This window comes from Orycteropus afer, unplaced genomic scaffold, assembly GCF_000298275.1.
Source record: "Orycteropus afer afer isolate SDZICR_OR568_19922 unplaced genomic scaffold, OryAfe1.0 scaffold00776, whole genome shotgun sequence".
Lineage (NCBI taxonomy): Eukaryota > Metazoa > Chordata > Mammalia > Tubulidentata > Orycteropodidae > Orycteropus > Orycteropus afer.
In genome coordinates, this window is record NW_006922363.1 from 289,119 (window position 1) to 300,316 (window position 11,198).

The following is an 11,198-nucleotide window of genomic DNA, read 5'->3' on the forward strand; positions in this document are numbered from 1 at the left end:
GATTTTGGAGATAAGTCCTTTGTCAGATATGTCATAGGAAAATATTTTCTCCCAATCTGTAGGTTCTCATTTTACCCTTTTGGCGAAGTCTTTCGATGTTGCGATGTAGTAAATTACTTAGTATGGCTTTTCTACCCATAATTCTTTGTAAACTAAGTGGTGGAATGAGCAACTGAGGAGCTCCTGATTGTAAATGTTATCTACCTGGGTTATTTCTGTTGGGTGTGGCACAATGCAATGTTCTGAGATGCTCACTCTCTCTCAGGTGTTTAGAATTCTGATGCTATGATTGGCTAGTTTGGCCACCCTGCCAGGCTCAAAAGGAGGCCTTCTACAGGCAGAACTCTCTCTGAATGCTGTTTGAGAAAGACATGCTGCTGAAAGAGACACACGCTCCTGAAAGAAATACAAGAGACATGCATTGCTGAGAGAGACATGAGGGACACGCACTGCTGGGAGACTGTGAGAGACTGTTGGTTGAGAGACGGTGGGCTGGGAGAGAGATTGAGTATTTTTCCTGAACTAGAATTGTAGCCTGGTGCTTCCCTAATAAACCCCATAATCTGTGAGTCTGTGTGGCCACTGCAGTGAATTATTGAACCCAGGAGAGAGGTGGTGGTGCTTTGAGAGGAACGGTTGGTGAAAGGGCTGGAGGGAGGCAGCATGTCTGGCCTTGCAGGAATAGGCCTTGGGTTACTGATAGTGATTCTGTCTTCCTCTTGTGGGATTAGAGGAGGTCAAGAGATGTGGTCTCCTTGCCCTTTTTGCAGATGTGCATAATAATTTATTATTTAGAAAGTCCCACTGATCTAGCTTCTATTCGACCTCCTACACATTCTGGGTTATGCTTGATAGTTTATTTATGCCATAAATCAGGGCCCCTAGATTTGCCCCTACTTTATCTCTGAGGAACTTTATAGTTTTGAGTTAAGTCTTTGATCCAACTTGAGTTTGTTTTTGTATATGGGGTGAGGTATGGGTCTTGTTTCATTTTTCCACAAGTGGATATCAATTTTGCCAGCACCATTTGTTACAGAGGCTATCTCTTACCCATTTAAAGGGTTTTGGTCCTTTGTCAAAGATCAGCTGTCCATAGATGGATGAGTCTATTTCTGGGTTTTCAACTCTGTTCCATTGGTCTCTCTGTCTATCATTGTACCAATACCATGCTGTTTTGACTACTGTGCCTGTATAGTAGGTTTTGAGATCTCAGAGTGGGAGACCTCCCATTTTGTTATTCTTCAGAGTGCTCAGCTTATCTGAGGTCTCTTTCCTTTCCATATGAAGTTAGTAACTGTTTTTTCCATCTCCTTAAAAAATGTTGTTGGTATATGGATCGGGATTGCATTATATGTATACATTGCTTTGGGTAGTATTGACATTTTCACAATATCAGTCTTCCTATCCATGAGCAAGGCAGGTTCTTCCATTTATGCAGATCCGTTGTAGTTTCTTGTAGTAGTCCTTTATAGTTTTCTTTGTATAGGTCTTTTGAGTTTCTGGTAAGATTTATTCCTAGATATTTTTATCTTTTTCTAGCTATTGCAAATAGTATTGTTTCTCTTATATCTTTTTCAGACGTCTTTTTGTTGGTGAAGAGGAATCCAATTGATTTTTGTATGTTGACCTTGTATCCTGCCACTTTGCTGAACCTCTCTATTAGTTCCAGTATTTTTTTTTTTTTTTTTGCTTAGTCTCTTGGGTTTTCTATGTATAGGATCATGCCACCTGCAAATAGAGATAGCTTTACTTCCTCTTTGCCAATTTGTATGCCTTTTATTTCTCTTTCTTGCCTTATTTCTCTGGCTAGTATTTTCAATACAATGTTAAATAGGAGTGGTGTTAGAGGGCATCCTTTGTCTAGTTCCTGTTCATAAGGGCAATGCTTTGACTCTTTCTCCATTAACAATAATATTGGCCATTGGCTTTGCATATATACCCTTTATTATTTTGAGGAATTTCCCTTCTATCTTATTTTGCTGAGAGTTCTGAACAGGAACGGGTGTTGGAGTTTATCAAATGGCTTTTCTTCATAATTGATATGATCATGTGGTTCTTGTCCTTTGTTTTCTTTTTGTGATGGATGGTGTGGATAGTTTTTCTTAAATTGAACCATACTTGTATATCTGGTATGAATGCACTGGATAGCTTGTTGGAGTCTATTGGCTAGGATTTTGTTGAATATTTTTGCATCTATATTCATGAAGGATATTGGTCTGTAGTTTTGCTTTTTAGTGATGTCTTTCCCTGGTTTTGGTATCAGTGTTATGCTTGCCTCATAAAATGAAGTTGAAGTATTCCATTTTTTTCTATGGTCTGGAATAGGGTGAGTAGTATAAGTGTCAATTCTTCCATGAATGTTTGGTAAAATTCTTCAGTGAATCCATTAGGGCCAGGACTTTTTCTTGTGGGAAGTTTTTTATGACCTGTTCAATTTTTTCCTTTGTTATGGGTCTGCTCAAGTATTCTTTCATGAACTGGGATAGTTTAGGTAGGTCTTGTGTTTTTAGAAACTTGTCCATCTCTTCTAGGTTCCTGAATCTGTTGGAGTAAAGTTCATAATATTTTTTCAGTATCTTTTTTATTTCAGTTGGTTCTGTTGTGATGTTACCCTTTTCATTTATTATTATTGTTATTTGCATCTTCTCTTTCTTTTGTTAGATTTGCCAATGGTTTGCTGATTTCATTAATCTTTTTGAAGAACCATCTTCTTGTTTTGTTGATTTTCTCTATTGTGTTCTTGTTTTGTTTATTTCTGCTCTGATCTTTTTTATTTCCTTACTTCTGGATACTGTAGGTACCTTTTGTTGCTCTTTTCCTAATTGTTGGAGTTGCTGAGTAAGAAGGTTGGTTTTGTTTCTTTCCTCTTTTTAGATGTGTGCATCATTCATTGCTATAAATTGACCTCTGAGTACTGCTTTCACTGTGTCCCATAGGTTTTGGTAAGATGTATCTCCATTCTAGCTTGTTTCTAAGAATTTTTTAATTTCACTTTTTATTTCTTCTATTACCCACTAGTTTTGAGCAGTGTATTTTTCAACTTCCACATGTTTGATAATTTTTCCTTGATCTTCCTATTATTGATTTCTAATTTTATAGCATTGTGATCCAAGAAGATGTTTTGTAGAATTTCAATGTTTTTGAATTTATTGAGGTTTGTTTCATGTCCTAACATATGATCTGTTCTGGAGAATGATCCATGTACACTGGAGAAGAATGTAAATTGTGCTTTCATTGGTTGGAGTGCTCTGTATATGTCTATGAGGTCAAGTTAGTTGATTGTGTTGTTGAGTTCTTCTCTATCTTTGTTGAGGTTTTTTTCTAGTTGATCTGTCCATCCCAGAAAGTGGTGTGTTAAAATCTCCTACTACTATTGTAGAGTTGTCTATTTTCCCTTTCATTTCAATTAATATTTGCTTCATGTATTTTGAAGCAATTTCATTGGGTGTATAGATATTTATTATAGTAATGTCTTATTGGTCACTTGACACTTTCAGCATCATATAGTGTCCTTCTATGTCCCTTATGCTGTTTTTCACTTTGAAGTCTATTTTACCAGAAATTGATATTGCCACTCCTCCTCTTTTTCAGTTACTTTTGGCCACTACTTTCCACTTGGGTCATATTGCCACAGAAACCCCATACTCTGGATCCTTCTATGCTAAAATATGTCCCAGAAGAGCTAGATTCCAGCCTTGCACTGTGAGCTCATCCCAGGGCACACCTACCTGTGGTGTGTTTCCTGTCTTCTCTCCTTCTGCTCTCAACTGAGTGGCAATCTGAGCCAGAGGGTTTTCTGCTCTATTTCTCAGAAACGTTGTCCAATTACTCAGCTCAGTTTCCAAGGTTACTGTCAGAAGCTGCTGCTGTGGGTAGTCTGAGTCCTTAAAACCTCCATTGGCTTCCTGGTGCTCCTGCTTTATTGTTTAGAGTGTTTTCCATTGCTCCATCTCACCGTCTCATGTGCTGAAGGGGAGGTTCATTTATTTTTTATTTCTCCAGGCTGTTTACCCTGCGTCTTCTTTTTTTCTCTTTCTCCCCTAAATCTGGCCTTTTCTAACTTAGTGAGCTGTTGACAGCCCCAGAAGCCCTGCTTCAAACTGCTGCACCTAATTTTTCAGGCATTAAGATGCTAGAGGGAACAAATGTGTGGGTTACAGGTATGACACCATCTTCCAAACCTCCGAATATCAAACTTTATGCATTCCATTTCTTATTTGGCAACTTCCAATTTTCTTAGGTTCATATATCTAGAGGCTGCATAAGGCAAGGGGGAAGATCACACTTCTCTGATTGCTAATGACTCATGTGGGTGCTGATGCAGTTCTGGGTAAGTAGAACCACTTAGGTGGTTCCTAGTCCCATTGGAATGATGCTTATAATAATTCAAAATGGCTGTTCTGTGCCATCTGGCAATTTACCCCATGTATGCCCCCTTATTCTGTTTTTGTTCAGTCTCCTCTGCTCATTGGTATTTGTTCTGCTTCTTTATCCTTTCTCTTGAAGGTCTAGGTTCTAAGCCTGTAATCCACCTTTTTCACTTGGTTTCTTGAATCTTTGTTATAGAGGGAGTCAACAGTGTATCTACCCAGTGTACCATCCTGGATCCTCCACTCATTCTTTTTTAGTACTACATAGTAATGCATTTGTAGGATATACCACTATTTACCCAACTAGTCCCCTATTGTTGGGCATTTGAGGTTTTCTTTTTTTCTAATCTTTTGCTATACAAATTTTAAAAATGTTATTTTGTATTTTTGAAGGTGTGTGTTCAGAGTAGACCTCTAAAAGCAGGATTTATGGGTCAAATGCTAACTGGATATGAAGTTCTGTTAGATCTTGCCAATCCTCTTCATGGATTGTACTGATGTCTCAACAATATATAAGAATGTCTATTTCTCTAAAATCTAATCAACAGAGAATGTGGTTGAGCTTTAGGAAATCTGCCAAGAAATGGTACCTCAGTTAGGTTTAGTTTTATTTTTCTTACGATAAGTGACCTTGAGTATTTTTTCATATATTTATGGGTATTTGCCTTTATAATTCTGTGTCCTCTATCTGGCCCCCTTTGTTCCAGGGTTTTGGAGGACCAAGCTGGCCTTACTGGATGGATGGAAGCAGGTGCCTTTTCTTGTAGGAGCACCCTCAATTTGCTTGAGTCCTTGGCTCCTTCAACATATTTTCATTGTTAGAAAGCTAGAGCTGTAAGAGTCCCTTGAGATTAGCTGGTCCAGCTCCTCATGTTATAGATGAACAAACTGAGGCCTAGAGAATATGAAGGAATTTCTTAAGGTCATACAGCAAATTAGTGATAGATCTAGGACTTGAAACCAAAGTCTTTTTTCCTCTGGAAAAACTGTAATAAATATGGAAAATATTTCCTGATACTCAGTACTTTTACTAAGGAGCTCTGGTGGCACCTAAGGCATTTGACTGCTAACTACAAGGTTAGCATTTCAAACCCACAAGCCATTCTGCAGAAGGAAGACTGGGAAATCTATTTCTGTAAAGATTTACTGCTTTGGAAACCCAATGGGGGTCACTATGAGTCAGAATCAACTCGATGGCAGTGGGTTAATACTTTTATTAAGATTATTACAAACTACTCTTGGGAGTGATGTTCTCTATTATCACAAATTGCAAATGTTATCAATAAATATAAAAGCCATTCTCTTGTTAGTTCTGTGTATTTATCTACACTTATGCCTGTAATGCTTATTTGATACAGAAGTAAATACAAAAAATCCAAAAACAAAAACTTGGCATGTCAGACAGAACTGGGTCAGATCCTGAAGACATGTCATATCAAAGGAGAAACTGAAATCCAGAGACACAGAGTGATCAGGATCTATTCCAGAGGGAGGCTGTCTTGGTACTCTAGCACTACTGTAATAGAAATACCATAAGTGGATGGCTTTAACAAACAAGAATTTATTAGGAGGCTAGAAGTCCAAGTTCAAAGTGTCAGCCCTAGGGACTGAGCACAGACCCTTTGACTTTGGACTTCAGCTCTGCCTCTTGTTCCAGGCCCACTAGGGCAAAAGACTCTGAATCACACATCTGCTGGCTGCTGAGGCTGATGGACCCAAGATCAACAGGTAAAATTGCACAGTCCCACAATTAGCAGGCAAACAAAGCAGACCACTGGTTCAAGTCCAGGAACAATCCCATGATTAGCAACCACTGAGATCAAGACTCAGCCAAATGCAGAATACGGATGTGCCAAAAGCTAAAGTCCTTTCTCAAAGCTTCTCCTTCTATACTAGAAGCAAACCAAACCCTGAAAGCAGCTACTTTGCTGCTCACAGCAGATTACAACATGGAATTGATTACCAATCTTATCATAGGGAATAACTACATCCAGCTGCCCAGCCCCTCAAAACCATGGCCCAGCCAAGTTGACATACAACCTTAACTACCACAGATCCCATGAGGGACTTTTAGCCTAGGGCTTCACATTTACTAAGGACCTCAATTTTCAGTGTTTGAGATCATCTGCAAGTGAGAATAAGCCATATTATCACTGCATTTTTGTAAGTGTGCTGATTGTCTTTATTTTATTAAATACGAACATTTAAAATTTCTATAATTTTTCTAAGCTTGTTTCAAATTTCTTTAATTGTAATATACCAGGAGAGGCCTTGAGAGTGATCAGCCCATGGTCACCAAGTGAGCTAGTGGCAGAACTGAAACTAGAATGCACTTCTGGACAGAGTATTTTCTGCTGCACAATACTACTTCCTAAGAGGAAGCAGTGAGAATTTTATCGGTCAAGTAAATCCATTTTTATTTACAAGTGCCCCCTTCACCTGCTCACCTCAGAGCCTCTCACCAACTCTAGTCTCTGGGGTGATGTTGCCTGTTCCTGCCTGCCCTATCTGAGCAAGTAGACTATAATCTTAGCAATGACTCCCATTTCTTGACAGCCTCTTATATTCCATGCATTTTCCCTGTGTACATGATAATCCACACAATAGTCTTGCATTGTTGTTGTTTGGTAGGTATTATTATTCTTATTTTACAGATTACCAAACAGAGGATCAGACACCCTTGCCTAAGATTATACAGCTAAGTAAGTGGAGCTGAGATTAAAAACCAGGTTTATCTGACAGCAAAACCTGTGTTCAGCCCACTCTACCTTGACATGTCCTCTCAATTGAAACAACCCAGACACATGACTCTGGGAGCATATATGCAAACAGCAAGGTAAAATAACCTTCCTCACAGATTCAACCTGTACAGAAGTAAGCAACTGGGGGCTAGGACTTAACAAACTTAAAATCAGTTTCTTTGTTGTGTTACCATGTGGGCTTGTACTCTAATAGAAGCTCTTCCAGAAAACTCAGCAGTTACTTACTTGACCAAGTGACTGATAAGAAGTTCCAGCATCTCTCGGTTATTTTCTGGTAGCTGATATACCAGGGAATGAATAGCTCCCAGACGATAATCCAGGTTGTCAGATTCTGAGAGAGAACAGTGAGAGAAGCGCTTTGGCTTTCTGAGCAATTGGGTCAAGCAAAATCTCATGCACACTACACACACACAGATACAGATATACACACAAACAATAAGAAACAGAAAGATGGAGCCAGGGAAATTAAAAGAGATAGAAAGATAAATAAGCACAGAGCCATGAAGACAAAAAAAGACCAAGAAGAAAAAAAAACATATAGAGAAAAAGAGAGACCAAAAGGCAAAGATACAGGGGACAAAAAGAAAAGATACAAAGAATAAATCCAGAAAAACAAGGAAGAGAAAAGAAAACAATTTCAGAGAAAATCAGAGTTGGGGGTGCAGGAGTTTGTTCCAGAAGCCCCACATGTAAATATCTAGCTGGAAATCCCTTTTCACCCAACTTCCTTGTGGTACTTGGAGGTTTGCTGTTACCTCTGGGTTCCTGTGAAAATCATTGAAAGAGCCCAGAAGTAAAGACTAAGTAAGCATCCTTTGCCCTTATAAAGACCCATTGTGAGGACAAGTTCCTGAATCTTTCCTGCACACTGCATAGGCACAATGCATGATAAAGGTCATGTGGAGAAGGGATATTCATACAGTGACCTCAGCCAAGACTTTTAATGCTTCTTAGCTGTCAATCTGTAGGCCTATCATATGCCTAATTTCCTGCCTACCTATACAGCTAAGTAAGTGAAGCTGAGATTCAAAACCAGCTGTATAGGTCTACCACCACCCTCAGTTTTCTTAGCTAGAAATGGGATGGTAGGGCTAACCGATTAGGAGTAGTGATTGACAATAAAATTGAAATGCATCTCCAAAAAGCAAAGTGCTAAAGAAAAGCTGGAACAGTAACTGTAATGTAACCATTTTGCTGTCCCCTGGTAATGTGAGTCAATGCTCCTGTTGTAATGGAAAAGGAAAAATCAATTAATCAAATCCTCACATCTGTCACATCCCTCAAGTTAGCCAATTTTCTCCAACCCACTCAACTAATATTGATTTATGAAAAATAATGTAACTCTTGAATTAGAAAGCAAGAACACTCTCATTTGGCAATGGGCAAACTCTGTGTATGTATTTTTGTTTTTTCCCCAAATTACTTTCCCTCAAGCATTTTGCTAGGGCTTATTGCTGTACACCCTATTAAGAAGTCAGAACAACATTATTAACAAGGAATATAAATACTTACTGGCAGCAGACACCAGTTCTTTATGCAGTCTATAGGTCATGACAGGTTCAGAAAGATTCCTGAAATTAATGAAGATTGTAAGTTCCTGTGGGGAGAGAGTAGCCAGCCATTGAATTTTCAGTTCTATGGGCAGCAGGAGCTCTGGTAGCATAGTGTCTAAGGCACTTGACTGCTAACCAGAAGGTTGGCAGTTCAAACCCGCCAGCCACTCCTCAAGAAAGATGGGGCAATCTACTTCCGTAGTGATACTACCTCGGAAACTCAAGGAGGAGTCGATATGAGTCGGGTCTGACTCGACAGCATATAACAACAACAACATGAGGCCTTCTAACATTTTCTCTTTGTCCAGCCCAGTGTTTAAAAAGAAATGGAATCAGGTTCCAAAATATAAGTAACTGAGGTATTTCATGTAAAAATCTATGTTCCCTACTTTCCTCTGGCTTCAATTGCACCCACATGGTTATTTGTAGAAGTACAGAAAACTGCTAATTAGATGGAAAAAAGGGATTGTTATGCAAATAAAGTTTCATGAGGCAATTTGTTTAATATGTAAATAGTGTACTTCACTTATTTCTATTTCTTGGCCCCCATGGATATTCGAGTTTTCAATTCCTCCAGTGTACTGCAAACAAAAGAGAGTCTTGGAAAATACTAAGCAGAAAGCTCATATAGGAGACTACTAAAAAAATGGCCTAAGAAGAGAAAAATTAAAAGCAAGTGGCATCACAGATACCAAACAAGTAAAAAGTTTCAAGAAGAAAGGCTTACAAACAGTTTCAAATACTACAAAAAGATAAGTAATGTAAAGACTGACAATTTGCCATTTGTTTAGCATTGGTGAAGTCACTGATAATCTTGTCAAAGGCAGCTTCAGTGGAGCAGTGGGGGCTAGAGTCAGACTGCAATGGGTTGAAGAGTAAACTGGGAGGTTAAGACATAGAATGTTATTACATTATGGGAATGGCATTCAATGCCACGAAACAAAATGTGTATGAACAGTTGATTGGAAAATCAGTTTCTCTGTAAACTTTTACTGAAATCACAATGAAAAGTTAAAAAATAAATAAAAAGAAGAAGAAGTAGAGTCAGGGAGTGTGTATTATTTGATCCAGAAGTTTGGCTGGGAAGGGGTGGAGCATCTCTTTCATTAGACAACTTTGCCTAAGCTCCTAGTTCCAATTAATTACATTGTCAATGATTCCCAATTTTAAAATTTTCTCAGGCCAAAAAATGTTTGCTGAGCTTCATAACCATGTATCCAATTGCCTGCTTAATATCTTGCCTTGATTTTGATAAAGGCACCCAAATTGACATATCCAAAAATCCAACTTATCATTTCTCCCTAATATGGTCTCCTTGCATGTCCCAAATAGTAGATGCATGATCATCATCTGGTTATATGGGTCAGAAACCCTGAAGTCATTCCTTTATCGCTGTCTCTCTCATCCTCAAAACCCATTCACTAATTTTACTTTCTAAATATTTCTTGAACATTTTTATTTCTCTTAAATGTTGTTGTTGTTGTTGTTAGGTGCCATCAAGTTGTCTCCAACTCATAGCTACCATATGCACAGCAGAACGAAACATTGCCTGGTCCTGTATCAGCTTCACGATCCTTGCCCATCATTGGAGCCACTGTGTCAATCCATCTTGTTGAGGGCCTTTTCTTTCTTCATTGACCCTCCACTTTACCAAACATGATATCCCTCTCCAGGCAATGATTCCTCCTGACAACATGACCAAAGTAGGTGAGACAAAGTTTGGCCATTCTTGCTTCTAAGGAGCATTCTGGCTGCAGTTCTTCCAGGACAGATCTGTTAGCCCCTTTAGCAGTCCCTGGTACTCTTAGCATTCTTCTCCAACACCACAATTCAAAAACATCAACTCTTCTTCAGTCTTCCTTATTCTTTGTCCAGCTCTCACATGCATAAACAGCAATTCAAAATATCATGGCTTAGATTAGGTGCACCTTATTCTTCAAGTAGACATTTTTGCTCTTCATCACTTTAAAAAAGGTCTTTTGCAGCATACTTGCCCAATGCGATATGTCATCTGATGTCTTGACTGGTGTTTCCATTGGTGTTATTGTAGAACCAAGTAATATGAAGTCCTTGACAACTTCAATCTTTTATCCTTCTATCATGAAGCTATTTATTGAACCAGTTACAAGGATTTTTGTTTTCTTTATATGGAGATGTAATCCATAATGCAGACTGAAGTCTTTAATATTCATCAGTAAGTGCTTCAAGTCATCCTCACTTTTAGCAAGCAAAGTTGTGTCATCTGTGTATCACAGGTTGTTAGTTATTATTCCTCCAATCCATCATTCTAATTCTTCTTCATATAATCCAGCTTCTTGGATTATCTGCTCAGCATACAAATTGAGTAAGTATGATGAAAGCATACAACCCTGATGCACACCCTTCTTGATTTTAAACCATGCAGTATCCCCTTGTTCTGTCTGAAACGACAGCCTCCTGATCTATGCACAGGTTCTGCATGAGTACAATCAAGTGTTCTTGAATTCCTATTCTTCTCAATGTTATCCATAATT

At 38.6% G+C, this 11,198-nt stretch overlaps 1 protein-coding gene across 1 annotated transcript in view; it reads right to left on the minus strand.

Moving 5' to 3' along the window:
• OPHN1 (oligophrenin 1) overlaps positions 1 to 11,198 on the minus strand; it is a gene marked incomplete at its 3' end in the record, with an annotated part of 597,264 nt that overhangs the window by 156,505 nt on the left and 429,561 nt on the right. Inside the window, exons 17-18 of the mRNA XM_007957689.1 lie at positions 8,645 to 8,703; positions 7,358 to 7,463 (exon numbers count right to left, since the gene is read on the minus strand). Coding sequence (XP_007955880.1) covers positions 7,358 to 7,463; positions 8,645 to 8,703 — 165 coding nt within the window. The remainder of the gene's footprint in view (positions 1 to 7,357; positions 7,464 to 8,644; positions 8,704 to 11,198) is intronic.